Source organism: Strigops habroptila, chromosome 12, assembly GCF_004027225.2.
Source record: "Strigops habroptila isolate Jane chromosome 12, bStrHab1.2.pri, whole genome shotgun sequence".
Classification (NCBI taxonomy): domain Eukaryota; kingdom Metazoa; phylum Chordata; class Aves; order Psittaciformes; family Psittacidae; genus Strigops; species Strigops habroptila.
The window spans coordinates 14,399,881-14,422,712 of NC_044288.2; the positions used below are offsets into that span (position 1 = coordinate 14,399,881).

At 49.7% G+C, this 22,832-nt stretch overlaps 2 protein-coding genes across 2 annotated transcripts in view; one reads left to right on the plus strand and one right to left on the minus strand.

Annotated features, from left to right (window-relative positions):
- Positions 1–4,960, plus strand: part of LARP1 (La ribonucleoprotein 1, translational regulator) — a 41,221-nt gene extending 36,261 nt beyond the window's left edge. The window contains exons 13-20 of the mRNA XM_030503636.1: positions 33–156; positions 760–965; positions 1,062–1,168; positions 1,659–1,810; positions 2,043–2,187; positions 2,417–2,526; positions 3,061–3,188; positions 3,779–4,960. Coding sequence (XP_030359496.1) covers positions 33–156; positions 760–965; positions 1,062–1,168; positions 1,659–1,810; positions 2,043–2,187; positions 2,417–2,526; positions 3,061–3,188; positions 3,779–4,000 — 1,194 coding nt within the window. The 3' untranslated portion in view covers positions 4,001–4,960. The remainder of the gene's footprint in view (positions 1–32; positions 157–759; positions 966–1,061; positions 1,169–1,658; positions 1,811–2,042; positions 2,188–2,416; positions 2,527–3,060; positions 3,189–3,778) is intronic.
- A 4,121-nt stretch (positions 4,961–9,081) lies between these two features.
- FAXDC2 (fatty acid hydroxylase domain containing 2) lies at positions 9,082–21,779 on the minus strand. The gene is made up of 10 exons (XM_030503637.1): positions 21,477–21,779; positions 18,800–18,868; positions 17,655–17,702; positions 14,921–15,009; positions 14,714–14,817; positions 13,895–14,016; positions 13,365–13,570; positions 12,338–12,443; positions 11,460–11,626; positions 9,082–10,527 (listed from the first exon to the last, which is right to left on the minus strand). The coding sequence occupies exons 3-10, from the start codon at positions 17,700–17,702 to the stop codon at positions 10,371–10,373; spliced, it is 999 nt and encodes a 332-aa protein (XP_030359497.1). The 5' UTR covers positions 18,800–18,868; positions 21,477–21,779; the 3' UTR covers positions 9,082–10,370.
- Positions 21,780–22,832: the final 1,053 nt, after the last annotated feature.

The window sequence follows — 22,832 nt, forward strand, 5'->3', positions numbered from 1 at the left end:
GTTTGCTTCATCGCCTTCCTCTTCCAATGCAGCAAGAGGTGGAGAACTTCAAGAAGGTGAACATGATCAGCAGGGAGCAGTTTGACACCTTGACCCCAGAGCCCCCTGTGGATCCAAACCAGGAAGTCCCTCCTGGTCCCCCCAGGTTCCAGCAAGGTAAGAGACGGGTGGGACTGAACTTGTCCCTGTTCCTCCTGGTAAGAGGCCCTCGGAGGTTGGGTAGCAGCTGCGGAGAAGGAACTGTGGCCACAGGCGTGTGGGATTATCCTTCCCAGAGCAATGCTTTTCTCCCAGCTGGATGTTTTGGGGCTCCAGAAGAGGAGGCCCAAAAGCAGGGGTGTCCCAGTTGAGTGAGGAAACCTTGGCAGACTTTGTAGCTCCCTGGTTTGACTTCCCTCTGGCACCCTCTCTGAATAGCTGGAAGGCAGCTGCCTGCTGGGTCTTCTTTGCCTGTGCCTGGTACTTGGTGCCTTGTCCTCTTGGGAATGGGGGATTTGTTGCTGCTCTTAGCCACCAGGAAGCAGATACCTTGTGGGATCCCTGGAAGCTCAGTCCTTGGATCTGCTGCTAGGCGTTAGGCTGTCTAGCCAAGCTGGTGACATGCTGGATTTGAAGCTGCTTGTCTCGGAGGGCTGGGATGTGTCTCTGTATTCCTGCCCCTGCTGCTTCCCAGCTGTGAGATGGATGTCCCTTGGCTGTCGGGATGCTCTCATGCTCAGAGCTGAGCTTGACCCGTGGCGGGGGGGTTTCTCTCTGCAGTACCTACAGACGCTTTGGCTAACAAGTTGTTTGGAGTCCCTGAACCTTCAACCATCGCCCGCTCTTTGCCTACGACTGTACCAGAATCACCCAACTACCGCAATGCCAGGACCCCCCGGACCCCTCGCACGCCTCAGCTGAAGGACCCGACACAGACACCCCGGTTCTACCCAGTGGTGAAAGAGGGCAGGACGATAGATGCCAAGGTGGGAGCAGGGCTGGGGTGTGGGGTGGGAGATGGGGTTTCCCAGCTGGGGCCTGGCGAGGAAGGGGACACGTCCCTGATGCCCCGTGTCTTGCAGACTCCACGGAAGAGGAAGACGAGGCACAGTTCGAACCCTCCGATGGAGTGCCACGTGGGCTGGGTGATGGACTCGCGGGAGCACAGGCCACGAACTGCCTCCATCAGGTACCAGAGACGGGTGTTACATGGTCATGGAGGAGCTAGAAATGGGAAAGGGAGTGAGTATGGGAAGGAAGGAGAAAGGCAGCGTCTGGTCTTAGAATCAGAATCAGCTCGGTTGGAAAAGACCTTTAAGATCAAGTCCAGCCTTTACCCCAGCACTGCCAAGTCCACCACTAAACCCTGTCACTAAGGGAAGGCTCCTGGTCTTGCTGGGGAAGTCTCCTGTTCAGTGGCTGTAGAAAGGATTGGGACCCAACTTGTCCCTCCTGGAAGGAGGGGAGTTTAAAGCCTTGGAATAAATAACAAGATGAGACTCTCTTGGAAACATTAGTTCCCTTCTTAGTAGGATGGCCCAGGTCCCAAACCCGGAATAGACAGTCGCAGGGGTTCAGTGGGACCAACAGGCAAGTGCTGTGGGGTGGAGGGTGACCCCACTCCCCTGTCAGTTGGGTGATGCCAAGGAAGGGTGTTGATGGGAGTCCCTCTTGCTCAGCTCCAGCCCCTCGGAGGGGACCCCAGCTGTGGGAAGCTATGGCTGCACCCCGCAGTCCCTGCCCAAGTTCCAGCATCCTTCGCACGAGCTGCTCAAGGAGAATGGCTTCACACAACACGTCTACCACAAGTACCGTCGGCGCTGCCTTAACGGTAGGGACAGCGGGGTGTGGGGCAGGGTGTCTGTGCTTCCTGTACCTGGAGATAAGCAGGGTCCTACAGGCCAACCTTGCTGGTAGCTGGTGTTACACCACAGGCTGTGGTGAGCATGGACGGTGGCTCAGGGTGTCCAGCACGGGGGTGGGTGGTCTGCATGAGCCCCTGTGTAAGAGCTGGCTCTCTGGGAGAGGATCTGACTCGTGATCATTCCTTCTTCCCGAAACAGAGCGGAAACGACTGGGCATTGGTCAGTCCCAGGAGATGAACACCCTTTTCCGGTTCTGGTCCTTCTTCCTGCGAGATCACTTCAACAAGAAAATGTATGAGGAGTTCAAGCAACTGGCTGTGGAGGACGGGAAGGAGGGATACAGGTAGGAGAGGAGGGACAGAGTGGCCTTTCCTGGGAGGGGAGTGAGGGAAGAAGGGTTCAGCCCTTTGTGAGGCTCACAGCAAACAAAGGCAGCATCTCTGCCTTGCTCCAAGGAAGGACTGGGGTTGCTCTCAGTCCCCTCCTGCCGCTGGTGCAGGGGAGAGCCTCAGGAGCCTCTCTGCTCAGGTGTTGTGTGCAGTGTCTGAGCACTCCGTGCTGCTCTGTTCCAGGTACGGTCTGGAGTGCCTTTTCAGATACTACAGCTACGGGCTGGAGAAGAAATTCCGGCCAGACATCTTTAAGGACTTTCAAGAAGAGACCATCAAGGATTACGAAGCTGGTAGGTGCCTTCTACCCCTTCCCCTGTGGTTGACAGCAGTATAGTCCAGCTGCATGGCTGCTTCTGGGCCTCTTCCCGTGCCTTTGGGGAAGCCACATAATGCTATATATATACTAACATGTGTGACAGGGATCAGGTGGACATCCCTGTTACTTGAAGTACCAAGTTACTTCATGGTAGAGAGTTGAGTGGATGCTCATCATCCTTGAAGAGTGCTGGGGGGGATGGAAGAGAGCAATGGGAGGCTGTAGCTCTCATAGAATGTTTCTCTAGAGGCACCAGCTCCTCTGGGATGTCTCAATGCCTTGTGCTGGCTGAGCCTTCTCACCACCAGGTCAGCCAAGCCTGGGGACATCCCCTGTCAAGAGGGCTGCTCATTACTGTTGTAGTTTGCTTCCCTCCGTGTTCTCTGTCTTGCCTCAGTTGTGCCCACCCGTGGGACAGGAGGGTCTGTGGGGCAAGTGGTGGGGAAGCCTGGAGGAAAGGTTGGTTTTTTGTCCTGCTGATGTCTGGTTTGGTTTTCTTCCCCTCCAGGACAGCTCTATGGGCTGGAAAAGTTCTGGGCCTTCTTAAAGTATTCCAAAGCCAAAAATCTGGACATTAACAGCAAACTGCAAGAATACCTCAGCAAGTTCAAGCGCCTCGAGGACTTCCGAGTGGATGTGAGTAGACACAATGCCTGCACCACACCGAGGGCCCCTGCAGAAGCTCCTTGGCCCCCTCAAACGCTGGAGGATTTTGGGGAAGTCAGTGACACCTAGTGTCGTACCCGATCATTGCAGCCAGGCACAAGCTGCAGGGTTGGAATATTGCAAATCCACTTCAGAACAGCTCCCTGAGGAACTGGATGATAGACTGGTTTAGGTTGGAAGAGACCTTAAAGATCATGTAGTTCCAACTCCTCTGCCGTGGGCAGGGACACAGTGGATGAGCCCATCTTTCCTTATGAGCTGAGGAGGGAGGAAAAAGTGAGCCTTGATGGCTTGAGTGGAGCTGGCATTGCGTGGAGCTTTGGCTCCAAGACTGATGGGCTGTGTCCCTGTGTGGGAAGCAAGTTTGTCACCATTGTGTTTGATTGGAAGTCAGTCTGTCTTTCTCTGGCAGCAGTAGGTTTGGGGAGGAGAGCAGCTTTGGGGTGAAGCATGTGTGTTCCGTGTGGGTCAGGGAGAGAAGCTGCAACTGGAGGTTTGCAGGAAAGCTGTTCTCTGCTCCAGGGGGAACCTGTGCTGATACTGGGGTGCTTCTCTTCCAGCCACCCATGGGGGAGGAAGGTGGACACAAGAGATACCCGACGACGTCAGGGGGAGACGGCAGGAAGCGCTACCCATCCCAGTCTTCCAGCAAAACGGTCAGCCAGTGCCCATCCAGCCAAGCCCACGCCTCACCCAGCCAGCCTGCACAAGAGGATGCCAAAAACCTGAGCCAGCAATCCCCCGCCCCGGCGGCTGCAGAATCGCAGACAGTGGGGAAGTAGAGAGGCTGCAGCATCTGCTTCCTGCCAGGGGATGGGGTGGGTTGGTGGGGGACTGGCTCGGAGAAGGGGAGACGTGAAGGGGTGAGACAGGAAGGGAGCTGGAAGGTGGGTGCCTAAGAATAGGCTGCTCTGGAGAACCTTCAACGCACACGATTTCTTTTCTCTTGTGGCTGGAAAGCAAAGACGATCTGCATCTAAAACACCATTTTGCTATTACAACACCTTGACCAGAGCCAGACCCGCTCCCAGCAGACCCACCCTTTGCTTTCCCTTCCCTCCCCTCCTGTGCGCACACTCATGTCTTAGTGTCTCTTCAAACAAAACAAACAAATACGTTCTGGCTGGGTTTAGAAAGGGGAGATTTTTTTATTATTATATATATATATCAAGTTTTAAATTATTGCTAGAAGTTCGTCTGGATTTACCAAAACAAGTCTGCTCTGTGCGGCCCCAACGCCTCCCCTCCGTGTCCCCCCCTCGCCTCGCAGGGCAGCCCGCTCAGGAGGCTCGGAGGAGCGAGGTTCCCCTCGGGGGGGACCGATGCCACAGCGATGCTGCGGAGCCTCTGATCTCCATGACCTGGCTGACATCTCCCATTCCACGTGTGGCGGTGCCTCTCCGACACCGACCGCCGCGACAGGAGCATCGTCCTGTTCGTCCTCCTGGTCCCTCCTCCTCAGTGTCTTCACCTCCAGCCTTCCCAAGGGTCTGGCTCTCCCTCTGTCCACCTCTCTCCCTTCTGTCACGGACAATTTGGAAGTCAACCAAAGGACCTTTGCCAAGGATAGGCTTGTTGTGACTCCTTTCCTGCAAGGACAGCTAGTGGGAAGCCGGCAGGTCACCTGGACTTCAGCCTGCATGGACGGTGCACCAGCTGCCCCAGGAATGCCCATCGCATGCAAAGACAGGACTTTGCTGGAGGTTTTCTCTTCCTCTTCCCTTGAAAAAACGAAACAACAACAACAACAAAATACCCAAAATCCCTCTAAAAACAACAACAACAACAACAAAAACCAACCTTTCTAAAGACACATCTCCCTTTGCTTTCTTCCTTGGAAATATTATTGAAGAAAAAAAAAAAACCAACAAAAAAACCCAAAAAAGAATTAAAAACACAAAAAAAACCACAAAAAAAAAAAAGTTGCCTTATGGTGGAGCTGGCCCGGGGCAGCCGCCGGCTCCCTGCACCCTGGGGCACGCTGGGCTCCTGCTCCCCCCTGGCCCAGAGACTCCTCCCGGCATTGCTGCCGAGCTGACCTGCCCCGCGGCCTTCCCTCCGACCCCTGCAGCCCCGCTCCTCACGGGGGAAGCTGCCGAGGACAGTTGAATCCAAGACTTGTGCTCACAAAGTAGTTGAAGCCGCTCCGTTGTGTATATACCGTTGTAGCATCCTCCCTGCGACAGCGACCGCGCGTGCTGGTGGCCCCTCTCCGGGCAGGCCGGGGCAGGAGGTGGCTCCGCTCCTGTCTGCGCCTCCAGCGTGGTCCGGGGGTCACAGCAGCTGGAGGGACTGGTCCTTGCTGCGAGCCTGACACGGGGGTGATGCAGCCCCAGGGAACCCGTCTCTCGCAGCATCACTGGCCCAGGGCTCTTCATGGGACTTGTGCTGGGTGCGAGCTGGGGGCCTGCCCGGCAAAGGAGAGCTCTCGCCTGGGTTTCCTTGTGCGTCGTGTCTCGGCAGGAGTCTCTCTGTGCATCTCCGAGGGCTGCGATAACACCGTGCTGCTCCTTGCTCGGCTGAGGCAAGGGCATGGCTGCGGAGCTGCTGGGGCATTTACTTGGTTGCTCTACCCAGCACCGGCTGGGTTTGTCAGGCAAACCCTCGCCAGGCTCATGAGCTGTGTTCCCTCACAGGGAGCTTGTGTCAGGGTGCGAGATCTTCTCCTGGGGCTCAGAAGCAGCGCTGGAAAGTCGTGCTCCCACCATAAGGGTGGGAAGCAGCCACAGCCGCTTGCCTTGCTGCTGCTCTGCTCCATCTCCTGGGTTGGGATACCTGCTTTGCAGCTGGCTTGGCTGGGGCTCTGGCACTCTGAGCTGCGAAGCACGCTCCTGTGTACAGTGTGGAGCGGGCACTGCTGCAATGGGCCACTCAGATGCAGCTACTTGCGTTACCCAATCTGCAGAGTCACAAGCTGGTGATGAACCGTGTCTCCCCTCTGTATCCAGCTGATGTGGAGTCTCATAGCTGGGAGGGAGGAATGATCTCAGTCCCTATACAGCTGCGAGGCTGATGGGTGAGCAGAGATCAAGAGGGCGAGCTGGGGCAAGCTGTCCATCAGCGGCTGCGGATGTTCGCGAGGCTCTGGCTCAAGTTGTCACCTTCCCAGACTGACACTGCACCAAAGATGCTGCTTTGGTGATGGGGCAGGCGGGGGGCAGCTTGGAGAACTGCTGCTGGAACTGAAAGCACAGCTGGGTGTGAGGGAGGGTAGCTGCTACGTTGCTGTTTTCCTGCTGGTGTGATCCTGCCCTGGTCTGTCCTCCCCTGCCCCATCACCGTGCAGCTTGGTACCACTCGCAGGCCCCATTTTGGCACACCAGCCTGTCCGGGCTTGCTCCGTTACAGCAGCAGTGCTCTGGGAGTGCAGGGTGGTGACTGGGCAAGACAGGCAAGTAACGCTTGTACAGGGCTGTGGCCATGACTGTTATCCCTGGATTTCCCCTCTCTCGTGAGCTGGAGTCAGGTCTCTGAGGTTACGGATGCAGCCGGATTTAACCCAATCTGGGAGGGAGAAGCCTCAGAGATAGGGGTTGATCAAGGACACTGGAGATGCGTTGCTGGTTGTTGGCAAGTGGAAGCGGGTCTGGATGTGCCGAGCGTGGTCCTTGCTGCCGTGTCCCTGTGTTCCTTGTCGGCGCGTGTTCTCTTTCAAAGCCAACTGTCTGCGTTTTAGCCACAAATGAAATAGGAAGTGAGGAGGAACGAGCTGCTGCTGTGGAGTCGTTGCTTGTGGAGCAGACTGTGGAATTGCTTGGGTGGTAGAAGAGATAAGAAATTTCCCAGAGGATTTCCCCAAATCTGAATTGATTTTAAATTATTCTTTACTTTCTGAGGCTGAGGCTCTGGTCTTGTCATGGGAGAGGTTTCCCCCGCTCTGCTGAGTCAGTGCTTTGTCGCATCAGTGTGGCTGAGGGCTCTGTGTGAATCCTCTCCCCTGTTTCCCAGGGGAAGGTGGATCAGAACATCCATCCCAGCGGTCCCACCGCCCTCCAGCTGTGTGGAGCGTGTGCCTTGTTTCACTGTCAGACAGCAGCACAGCCAGGGAAAGATGGATGCGGCAGCCTGAGGCAGCTGTGGCTTGCTCCCAGCTCTGCCTCCGGGCTGAGGGAGCACAGGTCACTTCTGCTCCGCACCAGGGCGCAGTGCCCACCGGTCACAGCTCCACGGTGCTCTGCTTACGGGCAGCATCCTGCACCCCTGTGCTGCTGGTGGCCATGGCAAAGCCGCTGTGCAGCGCGTGGTCAGTGCCAGGGCTGACCGCAGCGAGGCTTTCCCCTGTGGCGTGCACAGGGGACAGGTCTGCGGAGACACTGGACCTCGTGCTGCGGAGCTGCATGCAGAGGGAATCGCATGTGGCTCATACCACCACAGGACAAAGGGATGGCTGCCCAGAGAGGGGCCGTGCTTTGGAGGAAGCTGTCACCCTCCTGCGTTTGGCCTTGCTTTTAGCTTGGATGCTTGACCATGACCCTATTTTGTGCTGCGTTTCATTCTAGTGGTCGGGCACTGTGAGCGCTGCTCCATCCCGCAGCTCACACGGGCTGCGTGGTGCTGGTGCCGCCGGCACGGCCGCAGGGAGCCCTGGCTGTGCTTGGGCAGGCCGGGGGATGCAGGGCACGGGCAGCACTCCCCATCTCACCCCTCTGCTCAGGAGGTCCCAGGCTGCTGCAGCCCAGGGCTCCTTGCGAGGTCAGCCTGTCTTTGGGATGCAGGTACAGAGCTCTGGCATGGAGGTAGAAGGCGTGTTTGGAGGAGGCTTTGTTGCTTTGCCATGTTCATTGGGAGGGTGATGGGGGGTATAAATGAAAGTAATAATCCTGCTGCTCCGTTCGCCTGCCTGTCCCTCTTCTGCTGCCCCCCTCGCACCCCCGATGGTGTCCCTGTAGCCCTCGGGGTCCCTCGAGTTTCGGCAACTGCTCGTCTTGCTTGGGACTGGTCGACTGTACTGTAACAATACGATGTGTTAACCTCAGCATCCTGCCACGCGTCCGTACGCGTTGCGCACGGGAGAGCAGAGGGGGCCTTTAGCTGTTAATGCCTTTCCAGTTATCGTATCAAAAGGAAAAGAAAAAGAAAAAAGAAAAAAAAAAAAAGGAAAACTGTACATGTAGCAAGCTGTGTTTGCAATGCTCATTCTCCCCCGTCTCCTCCGAGACTGGTTATGTCACTTTGTCACTGTTTTGAAATGGATTGCTAGGCTCTTTGTAAGAGAGGGTTGCTACACTTGATGTTAAATGCCTCACTGACTCTTTCCTTTGGGTCCTCCCCCCCCCCCAAAGTTTCCAGTACAGGTAATAGATGAATTACTTCTTCTTTCCTTTTCTGTTTTTTATCGTAAAGACAACATTCATCTCGGGGGCGGGGGGCTGGGGGGGCAGCGTTTCAATGAGTAGTTTACAGTTTCACTTTCTGCAGACACTTGAACATAGGACCGATGTATCTGTGACAAGCACATCCCCTCGGTGGGAAGCTCCGGAGGGAGCAGGGAGCGCCCTGGGTACCGCCTGCCCCGGGTCCCCGCGCTGTCCCCTGCGCATCGCCCTCCGGGTGACAGCCCAAGTGGCACCTCTTGGTCCCTGGAGCCTCCCCGGAGCAGCCCCGCTCCCCCTCCTCATGTCCCAGCCTGTCCCGGTCCCGTTGGGGTTGGAAACCTTTGGATGTGTGGCTCAGAACCCCCCTCACTGAGCTGCGCGCTCGCCTGGAGCAAAAGGGGTGATGGTTCCATGCGCTGGCCCTTCCCCAACCCCGTGTGTGTCCCAACCTCAGCCTTCTGTTCCCCAAAACTAGAAAGTGTGTGCAACCTTCTTCAGCTGCATTTATCGTAGAGACAAACTTAAAATGACTCATCACAGACCATGTATCACTTGGGAGGAAAAAATCTTGTTAATATGGCCCGCTGTACATGATCCATCTTCTGTCGATAGTACATAATCTTTGACCCATGTGCTAGGATCATCATCACATATAAAAGGAAAAGAGGAAAAAAAAAAATGTAAAATACTTGAATGAGAGCTTGTATTATAACATTAATATTATTCAGAGTATCTGCTTTCTAGGCTGATGTGATTCATTATTCTAGTAATGCTTTAGTCCTTTGTAATTTGTGGTAATTATGCTTTTTCCTTTTTAATACAAAAAAAAATGTATAAAAATAAAAACTTCAAAAGACAACGGAGCCTGAGCGGTGTGTTCTGCTGAGCTGGGGGGGGTGAGCCCCTGCGGGGCCTGGTCTGAGGATGGTGAGAGATGCATCACTGCTGTCCAAGGATGGAGGCTTGAAAAGATCCTGGAGAGAATTGGCAGCATCTCAGTTGTGTAGATACAAACTGATGTGCACGAAGGTGTGTTCTGTCGCGTCCTTCCTCAGGGTTTCACTGCTCTCCACACAACTCGGGGCAGTTGGAATCTTCTCCCCTTGGCAAGTCTCTTTCCGTAGTTTGTACAGATTTGGGTTGTGCCTCCTTTGTGCGGGGAGTGAGTTGGGGCTCGGGAGGAGGCTCCTGCCATGTAGCACATCGCCTCCCGGCTCTCCTTCCGTGTCCCGTGAGGGGAAACTCACTGTTTGCAGGTGTTGGTTTGTGGAGTAAAGATGAGGACGTGACAGCCCTTCATTCAGACCCGGCACGAAGAAACACTGCTCAGGGGAAGTCAGACCTTCGCATGTGCAGGGGAGAGTGTTTCTAAAGCCTCATGACTTCCCATGGGGTTGCATCCCACATCCCAGGCAGCCTGAGTCTCAGAATAGCGGGTTTAATCCCTTGTATTTACCATGATCTTGTTGGTTGTTCTATGGAATGCTGCTGAAAGAGGCCAAAGCACAGCCTGTGCAAACTGAAGTGTTAAAACCTTCACAAAGAGAGCTCCCCAGGAGCTCCCCATGTGGCCCAGAACACATTGCCCTGGCGCAGGCAGCTAGAACCAAGCAACAGTGCAAGTCATTAAGGAAAAACTCTATAAACTTTGCCTAAAAATAGCTTCCTAGAGCAGTGGTTTGTGCCTTGGGTAGAAAATAACAGCAGCAGAAGTGCAGTCATCTCAAGTAGCGTGTTTATGTTCAGCTTCGGGCTCTGCTATGTGTGAACAATAACTTGTTTCCCAACTCAAATACTATTTGGTGTAAATCATTGTCTGTGGGGCTGCTGCCTTGGCTCACTCTGCCCTCCTGGGTGCCTCGGGGATGCTCTGGGAGAGCGGCGTGAGGCTGAGCAGGACCCTGTGTCTCTGGTAGGCTTTGGTCTGCCTGAACACTGTGTCTGTTCCGTGCAGGTAATCCAGCACTCCCAGGACTCCGTAGCACTGGTTGAACCTGGAAAAGAGAGAATGAACATCCCTGGATGTTACTGAGGTGACTGTGCCCTTCTTCCTGTTTCCATCTCCCTGCAGAGCCCATACAACTTGTGTCACTGCACTGCCCTGAGAGCATCTCAGCTCTGCAGTGCTGACGTGAGCTGAGCTTGAGGAGAGGCCTGGTAATGAGAACCAGCACTGTGGTTTGGGTGATATCCAGCATTTGGGTGTTGATAGAGCTGCCACGTTGGCTCTTTCTTCAGGAGGGGCAAGCTCTTGGGGGGAATATGTCTGTGAATTGAGAGCACGTGTGGGAGATGGGAACAACTCTTGCACTGCTGTGGCTTTATACCCCTGGAACAACCTGCTGGAACCCTGCTCTCTCCAGTGTAAGAGGTGGCTGGGAACCTCTGGGTTAATTGTGATTGTCTAAGCAAGGGGTTATCTGATCAGTGTTACTAGTCCCTCTCTATGGGAAAGGAAGGGGCAGAGAGGCTCCTGCAAATCTATTCCAGCTTTGTGGCTTGCCCTTGTTCTGTCTTTATCCTGGATCACATGCAGCGGCTCCTGAGCTTCTAGGAAGAGTCTTGCACAGAACTGTCTCTGTCCCTGTGCTCGTGCTGGGGGAAGTCCAGTGGTAGCTGCTACTTCCACCCTACTACGTGCTTTGCCCCCATGTAATCTCGGGGAACTTGGAATGCCAGCCTCGGCATTCGTGCTTTGGAGGAAGTTTCCAAGTCAGCTGCTGGAGAGGGTGGATGTCAATGAGGCGCCCGGCAGCTGCAGGGCTGGAGTCCTCTGAAGCCCTGGTCTCTGTTTAACTGCTTTAGGAACCGACAGCTTTCAGCCCGCTATTGGGACGGGGTAACCTTCTCCTGTGCAAACCCATCTGACCCTCGGAAAGGAGCTTTGCAGGAGGGGAAGGGGGAGCCGAGCGGTGCCCAGACGTACTTGAGGTGGTGGAAGTCGTGGAACTCCGGTGACGGCAGGAAGGGCAGGTGGTATCCGCAGTGTGAAATGCTCGTTGTTACCAGAGCGAGGGAGAACCACACTGCGATGGAAACAATGTGAGAGCCCATGAGCATGGGGCCAGTCATGGCAGGCAGCATGTTGGATAGCTAGAAACGAGGGGCAAACTCGGCCTTATTAATGGGTCCACAACAAGCAGATTCAAACACCTTACGAAACTTACTCCATCAAACACCTTACTAAACTTACTTCATCACCAAAGAAAGAATTAGTGAGCTAACCGAGTTTTACTAACATAGTCGCAGCCCAAGCTCTCTAAGCTTGTAGTAGAAGTTAGATGTGAGATCAACCCACGATTGTGAAGGCAGCATCATTCCAGTAAATCCCCCCGGAGCCTGAGGTCTGAATTTCACCCTCTCTTTGGAATAATCTGAGGCTGCCCTTGGGAAACTCAGCTGTAAAAGGGCAGGGCCTGTGGACATGTGCAACAGCATCAACGTGATGATCCGGCTGCATCACCTCGTCATGTCCTACCAGTGGCACAAATGGCTGTTGCTGCCCAGATCAAGCTGATTCCACCAGCTTGGCTCAGCTGGACTTGTGAATATAAAAAGTCATTCTCTCAGTGCTCAGGGAAGCACCATTCAGTCAGCTCCTTATCTGTTGGAGGCCCTTGGATCTGCGCTCTTAAAGCATCCAGTACAAACAGGTACTGCAACCCTCCTACAGCCAAGCTTCTTGGCAGTGCAGCTGAACTTCCTCTTCCTAAGAAGTGCTGTTTAATTTGCTTTTCTTACCACTCCTCCTCATCCCATGGAAATCACACTCTGTGCAGGGTGACCATGGGAGAATCCACTTACTATGTGCTCTACTGGGTGAGCATAAACGGAGACCACGCCGATGGGGGCTGTCCATTCGTGGTGCTTCTTGTGAACGTGCTTGTACAGGAGTGGGAGGTGAACAAGCCTAAGCAGAGAAAACAGAGAAAGGCAGGGTTTGAGCTCTGCAGGGAAGGAACACAGGGCAACATAACACACAATTGCTGCTGGGGACTTGTTCACACCTCCTCTATCATAAAGATTTTGGAGCAGCTGGAAATAAGAGTGTAGGAGTCCTGGTTTCCCTCTCTCTATGGCTTGGGCCCTCACTCAATTGATGTGCCCACTGGCTGATGTTAAACTTAAGTCCAGGTAAACCCCATAAATCAGTCCTTGAATGACTCTTGCTCAAGCCTGGGAGCACTCCGTAGGGGAAGATGTGCTTTATATTTTCACTGTTTTGACTTTTCCTGCTGGCAACTACTAGAGTCAGAACTTCAGGTTCTGTGGCTCCTTCACAAGAAATGGCTTTCTAAGTTTTTTATGTGCATTTGTCCAAAAGGGAAACCTATTTCTGAAATGCTGCACTTTCTCCTGCAGAGTCTTTTGCAGGCTCTTTTCTTCCTTGCTTTAGTTTCCTTCTCTAGTGCTGGTGTCAGTGCTCAGAAAGCCTGCGGTGTCAGGAGCCCTGTTTCAGAGGTGCTGTGCAAGTGAACAGTACATCAGCCATTGGCCTCTTGAGCATTTTTTCTTTCAGGGCAGTCAGTCTTGTTCTTCTCTTTTCAAGGAACACTTGGTCACAGTTTTGTGTAAATCTGCTCAGTCTGTTTCTTCCTTTGCTTCTAAACTGCTCCCCCTTTGTAATTTTACCCATTTTTCTTACTGTAGTTACTGGCAGCACCAAAGCCTCACACTTTAAGGGTGGATTTCAGGACCTGTAAGTCTTACCATATATATAAAAGATTGGTGGAAGAGGGGGCACTGGGGCTACCGCTGCTTTTGCAAGGGATGGGTATGAGCTTAAAGGCAAGGAGGAAACCACAGAGTCCTGTTCCTGTGCTCAGCTCACCTGTGTGTATAATAGAAGAGAATTTCCTCTACTATGGTAAAGATGCTCATCTCCACAAGGAACCAGCGGAAGGTGGGTAACTCCTTGCTGAAGGTGTTGGCCCACCATTTCATGATGTAGAACATGGGCAGAAGCATGGGCAAGGAGATAAAGAACTGATTGCACAGCGCTGTGTAGATGGCTTGGCGCAATTTCTTTGGGTCCACCTGCAAAAGAGAATTCAGATTTAAGGCTCTGTCAGGAGCAATGCAGCTCTGAATGGGAAGGATAAAGAGCTTTAAGTTTTGTAGGCAGTTCCCATGTTAGTTTTGTCATCAGCTTTTAAACAAGCAGCCAATTCAGATCTGATCAGTAGCCTCATCACAAGAACTGCTTCCTCTCTGCAGTAGATACGGAAGACTCAGCTGGATTCTCCTTGAGTCCTATGTGGTTGCAAGAGGAAAGCATAACAGGTTCTTCTCCCTGCTTGTAGCTGAAGAGACAGCAGGAAGTGTTTAGCCAGCAGAAGAGGCAGAGTGAGAAATACTTACAGGATCATTCTTGCCCAGCTGAATGCGATAGCGAGTAATGAAAGTTGGCTTTCCTGTTACATCAGCCACCATAAGGATTCCATTGAAGCACCAGAAAGCAAGGCAAGGCACCAATGCAGCCCCTGTGGTGTGAGGAAAGGGCAGAGATGTGTGAATAAATTGAGGCTAAATCAGAAACAAAATAGAGTGGCATCATATCCAGAGGATCTTGCTGGGACCCAGATGTGCCAGATGTGTATCACCTGCCCTGAGATGCTTTAAAATGGAATATGGGTAAGTTCTGACATCCAGGAAGTTAACAGACAAATGTCTCATAGATTGAAATGTGCCACAGCTGAGGCCAAGAAAGGGCTTTTCTGGGAGGCTGGGGGATCTCTGTCATGGGTGGGTTTTAAATGCAAGTAGAATAAGGTTGAGTTGGTCTCTTGGACCTTGCAAGATCCCTACCAGGCCTGTTCACCAGCTGTAACCACAGACAGAGAAGTTATATAGGTGCTACGGCAAGAGTAAAAGTCACTGATTTTACTTCATTTTTCAGTAATTCTACTGAGTCATCCAGTTCTCACAGGAGCAAAGTGTCTTCACTTTGGGAAACTGTTTCAGCAGCAGCAGAAAGATCAACCTTTTGATCTTCATAGGGTGTCTAATGCGAACCAGTCCAAAGGCAGCAGAGTGGCACTATGTCAGCTCCGTCTCTCTTTGAAGCCTACCTGTGCTTTTTCAGTGAGAGGATTAGTGAGGTTGGGAAGGCACGTCCATGTCCCCCTTTTACTTGTAACACATAGATGGTTCCTACAGTAGAGAGCTGTTAAAACTCACCAAGGAGGAAGAGTGTCGACTCCTTTCCCTCAAGCAGGTAGTAGAGCTTTAGCCACGTTGTTTGCCAGAAATGGCCCAAAGTATCCCACATATTCTGCACATAGCTGTGGGAATAAGTGTTCTTGGTTGCCCGTCTTTTCATCATCCACTTCTTCCCCTCTCCACAGAGAAGCTTCTCCTCAAGCCCCTTTGTTCCAACCATCTTACCAAGCAGAGTTCTCTAAGGCAGTGAATAGGAGCAGGCCTGCTCCGAGGACACAGGCAGTGACCTTCATGGCATCCAAGAGCTTCTCTTCCTGCAAGCAAGCAACAAGAGTAAGTGTGTGCTGCTGTGTCCTGCACTAGAATATTTTGTACCTGGAATGCAGGGGATGAAGGCGGTCCTATGATGGGCTGTTTTGCTTCACAACTCTCTAAAGAACACAACAACAAAGCTGTTACGGGATATCACTTGTGATTGAGCAGGGGGGAAGTACACACACATCCATCTGCCATGCTTACAGAGACCTGAAGGGTCACTGACATGGAATTTCTCTGGAATAATCAAAGGGAAAGAAAGGACCACTGATTTGACCCTCTTTGTTTTCATTTGGCACGCTTCCTGATACCTGGAGGACTATAATATAAGGGGCTTCTGGACAACCACAAGCAGTAGGAAAGGAAGACCTGGGGGTAAAGAACGGTGCTCCACATCAACACCTCCCTCCCTCTGTATTTTCCCCCTCTCTGTATGCAGTTATGCTTCCTCCCCACAGTAGTCAAGAACTGCTGTGCTCAGATGAACTGATTAACAGCTTCAGTTAATCCAGAACCACTCCTCTCCACTTTCCTCTTCGCTTTGAAGACTGATTCTGAAGTCAGGTTCACATGCCCAGAAGCTTGCCCGGTTTTTAGCCCACAAGTATAAGAGAGGTTTAATACCTTTCCTTGCATAATGCACTTTGTGTGCCTTTAGGCCATCGCAAGTACAACTCAGCTCTAGCACTGAGAGTACAATTTGGCTAATAAGTACCGTGTGCCATCTGTATGGAATTCTGCACATGAACAAGGAGCTAAAATACTCCTCAAAGGTATAAAGTGCTCTAACTCCCTACTCTCAGTCACAGAAATGTTATCTGCTGAAGAAATATTCCTGTGTACTGCTTAAGGACATAAAATGTGATGTTACTGTGACTTATCACATTAAGGATTTCAACTATAAAAAGCAACTTCAATGTGAGCACTTAAATATCCAAACCCAAGTTGTTTAGCAAATATATGACAAATGTATAATTAACTGTCTATCTTTTAAAGTAGCCCAAGGTGGAATCGGTTCTGGAGTTCAGCAATCTTAGTTTGGGTTTTCTTGGGTGGGTATGTATTATATTTATCTGCAGGATAAATGTTTAAAAAGAAATCAGTGCAGTTCTAAAGGACTACAGTGTACTAACCAGCTAGTGTCTGTTTCATTACTCTGTCCTTCCTGTTTTTACACTGTGTTGTTGTGCTGCACAAACAGACTGGAGTAAAAATAGCATGATTCACAGTTGCTGTCCTGCTTGTCTCCTCTCAGAGAGGACAAACAAGAGAGACAGCTCACTAATAAATGTTGAATGCAGGTGTGTTTAGAGTAATGCAACATAGAAGAATCCTCTCTACACGGCTTTCAGTGCTTTAAGATTCTGTAACAGCTACAGAACATTAAACATTGCCAAGGACTTGTCAGCAATATTTATCTGTGCCAGGACAGAACTTTGCTCATTAGCACTGAAACTTTCCCTGTTAAAACAAGCAACCTTCATCTCCTATCATTTATTTTTAATCAAGTTAGCAACTGGGAGTAATTTAAAGGACTCTTGCCCTACAGCTTGATGTTTGTGAACCCTGCAGTTTTACATCGGAAGCAATGCAATCAGTTGCCAGCATTATCACTAGTGTACTGAGCTACAAAGGCAAGGCTGGCAAAAGCCATCTATTCCAGCTTCAGAGAGTGCCTGCTGGATTCAGGGTTGGAGATTTGCTCTCTCAGCAGTTTCGTATTTCCAATTGTATCCACGTTACATCTTGTGTGTGCTGACATGAGATAAGACTCTCTTAATCTTTAGACCCTGGAACACCATCTACATATTATTTAGAAAAAGGGTTACAAAAGCTATACAAAGCTTAGAACTTCTTGATGGAATGGTATCCCATAAATCCTTCTTTCTCCTAGGATGAAAAAAACCCACACCAAAGAAAAAACCTTGATGTCTCACGAAGTGTCAGAATTTTTAGTTAGACCAAACAGCATTTCAGGTTATTTAGCACCTTCCAGCTGAAGAACGCAGAGTTTCAAAAACTATTAACTCCTAATACTCATCACTGTGTGTGTCCTGCTTTGAGACAGGACAGAGAGTGGCTGAAGCTCAGCACTTAAGCTATTTTAAAAGCCCTTTGGCTAGAGGCTGTCTTGTTTTGAGGCTGTGTTTTTATTGCACGTGATGAAGTGATTATGTGAGTGAATCCCACACAGTGTAATTACATGAGTGGTAGGAGCAGAGAAGTTTACATAGAAAAAAAACCATCTTGTTCATCAAGTCCCAGTGCTAACACCCTGTTTCTCTTCATGCCAACAACTCCAGCACATTAGTTGCCTTGCTCTCATCCATGGATCCATGATCTTGCCCATAAAGGGCTTGTACAAGCTGGAACATTCCCTAAGTGCAGAACAGGGTTGCTGCCTGCAAGGTAAGGAAACTGGGAAACACATTGTTTAGCTGGACCACTTTGAGGTCTGGGCCCAGTTAGGTGGCACAGCTGCTGGTTACAGGGGAGTGCTGTGGTCTCTGGCCATACAAGCAAAGGTAACAGAGCCTTCGGCACTTGGTGCTGTAGATGCAGCCCCCCGGAAAGGAAAAATGCTGGGAAGCTGTTGCTGTAGTGGTAAGAGATGATCCTTTAAAAGATAACCTTGAGTCTTTACCTGCTTCTGCTGCTCAGCCATGGTGGGATAGCCAGAGTCTCTTTTCATCTGAAATAAGAAGTGATCTAAGTAAGGGAACCTTGTACAGCTGGAAAGTGGAAGAATACACTGCTGACAACAGCAAATCCCCTCAGCTTTCAGTTCAGTTGCAAAACTGTCAGGTATTTATTCTCTGTGCTCTGTCCTGCCCCGCTCCCTCCTTCGTCTTGGCTATTGAGCAAACTGAGCTCTTGAGGAGAGAAATCCCCTTATGTCCTGAGGAGTTAGTCTAGAAGACTAACAGGGATGCAAAGGGTAACAAAGAAACCTGGGAGAACAGCCAAAACCAAAGCTTTTGATCGTGGCACTGGTGTGTTATGGCACAGCTTCCTCCCTTGATCTGGCCCAGGAATACATTGCACCCAGTGGGAACTCCAGCCCTTTACAGACTGCAGGGAAATAATGACATGGGACCTGCGCTCTTCCAGAACGGTGACATGCTGTTAAATTAACAAGGATGGAAACAAAAATCCAACTACCACAAAGTGAGTTTGTGCCATGAAGAATTAACACAGTAGAGCCTCCCACAGCCTTCACTCTCGTGGCAGAGGAACTGTAAGTTACAGCTTAAGAATATGGTAAGTGAGAAAATCATCTTTGCTTCAAGTCCTGCTATGTTCAGTTTGGTGGTTTAAAGTCCCAAATGGACAAGACCTTGTAATAAATCTCCCTGCATTTGACCATTTGTTGCTGGTTTTGGTAAAAAATAAAATAGAATTAAAATAAAATAACCCCCAAGGTTAAAGTAGCTGCTGGGGCTTCACTACCGGCCACGGCCATGGCAAGATCTCTGTATTTCAGGACTGCTGTTGCTGTCCTAGGGATTATTGTGTAACTGTTTTGATATTGCTGCACTCTTACTATAAATTATAATTAGCAAAAGCTAACAAAACATTCCTTAAAGTCGTCTTGGTTTCACCTGGTCTTTCAGAACAAACACGTGAATTCTAAGATGAAGGCCAGATCACTGAGGGTTGCAGAATTAAATCCTTTTTGCTTTTCATACTCAGAAGAATATTCAAGCACAGGCAAACCATGTTATTTAAAGTATAAAGAGAAACAGTTGGGAAGTTGTCATCTTTATTAGAAAGATGACATTCCATTACCTTTCTGATGGTAGCAAGCAAGCCTCTTGGGAGTGCTCCTCTTGCAGCGTTTCAATAAGGAGGAATACACTGCCAAAAAGAAGTTTAGCCAGAAGGTTTGAAATGATAGCTTCCTGGGTACATTCTTACAAATGCAACTGTCTATTTACAGGCATTTCCAGCTCTGCTTCCCTATGTTCCCTACGTTATATCCCAATGTCAGTACGCACGTCAAGGAGCACGAGACAGAAATTGGACCCCTTCTTTCTGCTCATGTTCCTGCTTACCCAAGGACAGAAAAGGACAAGGCCACCCACCAAACCACATACTTTAGTGGAAGAAGCTGATGTTAAACGGTTCTGAGAAGAAGAAATCAAATTAGGCCAGAAGTGATTTGAAACTTGAAGCCATGAATCTGAACTCCCGACCCCCTGTTTCGACATAGGGCTCTATGTGCTCCTATGGGAAATGCTTTGGTAGCAGCCTTAAAAACCAAACGAGTTAACTCTGCCTCCTTTGGCCGAAAAAAGTAGTGAGAGAAGTGCCCTGAGGTGCTGTTGCTTAAAAAGAGGATGTGTTAAGGAAGTCACAGCGTCCTAGGGCCTCTCATGTTTCCTGAGATCTGGAGTTCCTCACTATTAGACTTGTGAGCTACTGGAGCCAGTCTGTGAAATCTTCCGTGAGATTATTTTTCCACTATATCAAGTTTGCCAACCATAACCTTACTGACAAAATATAGTATCTTGTGAGGAATATCTGTAAGTAGCAACCACAAATAACCTGCCAGCCTGAATAGAACAGCATAAATTACTTGCCACAGGACAAATGGATCTTATCTTCATTTCCAAAAGCCCTTCTGGTCGCAGTGATGCATTCACGTTATGAAACATTCACTATACACCTATCTGGTCATGCAGGTCCTCTCAGTGCAGGTGTGCCCACTGCCTCCAAGAAAGCACTACTAATGCTCAAAATATGTCAAGCTTAAATATTCCATTCCTTTACGAGGCTTTGCTCCATTCCAGCTTTCTTAGCAGGTTGTTTGGAGCCCTGAACAGTTGAGTTTTGAGTGTCTGCTTGGAGGGAGATTCCAAAGCTTCTCTGGGAAAACTGTCCAGGTATTTGACTACCTTTGCTGTGATTTTCCCCCACCCAGTATCTAATCAGAATGTCCCTTGTTATAGCTCATATCCCTGTGCTGTCTTCTCCACAACCACCCACGAGGGAGATGAAAACAGCAATATGAAATTATTCTGCTGACACAGTACAGCAAATAGCATTGTCATAGTTTTCTGTGGTTAAAGGCATTATTCAACTCTGATGACCTTGTAGTAGGTTAGATCTCAGGGAGGCAGACATAAGAGGGGTGTCTCAGCTAGCTGCTTGCTGGAAGGCTGATACTCCTCTACCCAGCAGTGCCCAGTCAAACCCTGCTGAATCTTTGCATGCAAAGAGCTCGCGAGCTGAGCACAGCAGAGAATATGGTTCTGCTTTGAGGTTTTAGGACGAGAAAGAGCCGTTGCTTGACTGAGTCCCATATTCTCTGAGTTTAGGAAAGAGTTAAAATTACAATCACGTTTCTAGTAACACTCCTTTTAAAATAACCAAATTATGATAGAAGTCTTGCTTGGGCAAAGACTTCCAGTTCAAAACAATCCTGTGCATCTGCTTACCCTCCCTCTCCCCAAAATCTCAGATAAGTCATATTTACAGGATACAAATTTACATTCCATGCTTTAAGATAAACTTTGATGAATGAGGATTCCCGCAACATATCATTGCCTGCTCTCTTTTGTTGTTGGATAATGTCTCTTCTGATTCAGAATACACCAAATACATTAAAAAAGCATTGGTGTAACCAGGGCTGTTTCGGCAAACAAAAAAGCCATTCAGCTGCTTGGCACTGCTCTCGTGTTGGCAAGTTCCACAGCCCCGAATCAACCAGTGCAGATCTCAGCTGCCTGCAGCTATTTCCAAATGTTAGTTAGAACTGGTGCTGATTAAAAAGGGGGGTAAAAAAAGTTCCTTTTTGATTATTTCAAATTAGTCAACACAAGACTTGATCCAAACTAAATTCTCACCCCTAAAGTAAAAGTAATTGTTTTTCCAGTCAGTGTCTTGATTTTAAAGGGGAAACGAAACATGCACCAGTCAATAAAGAATTCCAGTACATTTTGTTTAATTATTTCCATGTACTTCATCACTTGTCCAACAACTGTTCATTAAGTCACAGATGTATTTTCACCGAATTTTCCACTTCAGTATCAGAAAAAGCTAGTTCATCCAAGTCATGTTTGAAAATGCTCAGCACCATCTGAAAAGGAAAGAACTGCCCTATTTTTTACACTTGTTTTAACATTTACATTATTATTTATGTCCCATCTCTGCTGTCCCCTTAATTTCTGTTGCCCCAAGCTGAGGCTCCTCCTCGTGTTGTACCCAGTACTGTATCCTGACAGCACCCAGACCATCCTGCAGGCACAGCTCCGTAACAGGGTACATCGCTGTGATGGACCGCCTGCCCACCACAGCTTCTTGGTATGTTCCTCCCTCCTGCTTGATTCTTCTGTTGTAAACCTTATTTCACTGGAATCAACCTTTATAGTTCCCAGAGAGTGGAAAACAACCCACCTGAGAGAAAAAAGGCTGCGGCTATCCATGAATGTATAGAAAGGCAAAAAACATAAGGACAACTTACCTGGTCACCCAAAGAGTTGCATATCAGCCATGCTATGTGGGCAGACACAGCACTAGATGTGGTGTTTGGTGGATGTCCTGCTGTGCCAAGCACTGCCCAGGTCTGAAGGCAGCCAGAGTTCCTAGAAAAGCTTACCCGTGTCCTTTACACAGACATGGCATTGCCTTTTAATGACTTCCTCAACGTTTCTATCGCATCTTTTCAAGCCGCGACACCCCTGAGCTCCGGCTGCCCGTTCTCCTGCTGACAGCAGCCTAGGAGAGGTCCTCTGTGCCCATTCAGAGCCCGGAGTTCAGCTCCTCACCTTTCTCTACTGCTGTGGAAACTTTATGAGGGTTTAGGCGAAGGAGACGGGGGTGTGTTTCCAAGCAGGAGCTGGCTGTCCCCTCCCAGACAAGTCATGTGAAGCCAGTGCCATGTCACTGTTAGTACTGGCAGCGTTCCCTGCGTGCATGCGTGTGCTGTCACTCGGTTAAGATTGGGAATACATCTCTGCAGGTAAGAGATTTAATGGTTGTATCCGAGAACAAAAAAGCCACCTACACCTTAAAGAGAAGTAGCTTTTATAATGCACTAACTCATGTTTTGAGCACAAAATAGCTAGTGCCAGTGCGACTGAATGGGTCGAAGGTATGCTTGCTGAAAGCAATAAGGGTCACTGGAATTTGGCAAAACCCCAGCAGTCCAGTTTTCCTGGTGCATTAAATCTATCGATTGAAATGCTGTTGCTATGTGGTGTCCTCAACCAGCTACAGGTATAGTCTCCATCTGTAAAGACAAGATGCAAATAGGTTAGAATGTGGTTGGGCTCAGTTGTCTTTAAATACAATGTTTACAGACCACAAAGTCTGTAATTATGCTATTGCAAAGAGCAAGATGGAATTTGCAGCAGCATTGGTCTTTATTATGCAAATGTGGCCCCAATCTCTGTTACTTACCTCATATACAGAGCCCTATTATGAATGAAGCATGGAGAATCGAGGGTGTTACTTGCCATAACTTCTGAGATTTGTTTTTCCATGCAAAGAAGAACAAGGAATATCACCTCAACCTCACAGCCCTGTACGGCCATTCACAGGTGAAGCAACATCTCAAGCTAGCAGCAGCTATTGCTGTAGAGAGATCTGTAAATATGAATAACAGTGGTGCCTCGTTGTCTGTGCCCAGTTCCTTGTCCCTACCACTACAGCTGTATTTTTATCAATTAACTTCATTCTGGAAGGAGAGTATTCCCAGAACTCCCCTCACACTATTTGTCCTTTTAGCGCAGTAAACATTCAATGTTGCTTCATTTCGCATTTAAGACTGTACTGTTTTATTTGACACTTTCTCTTGACTAATCCTAACTATTCCCTA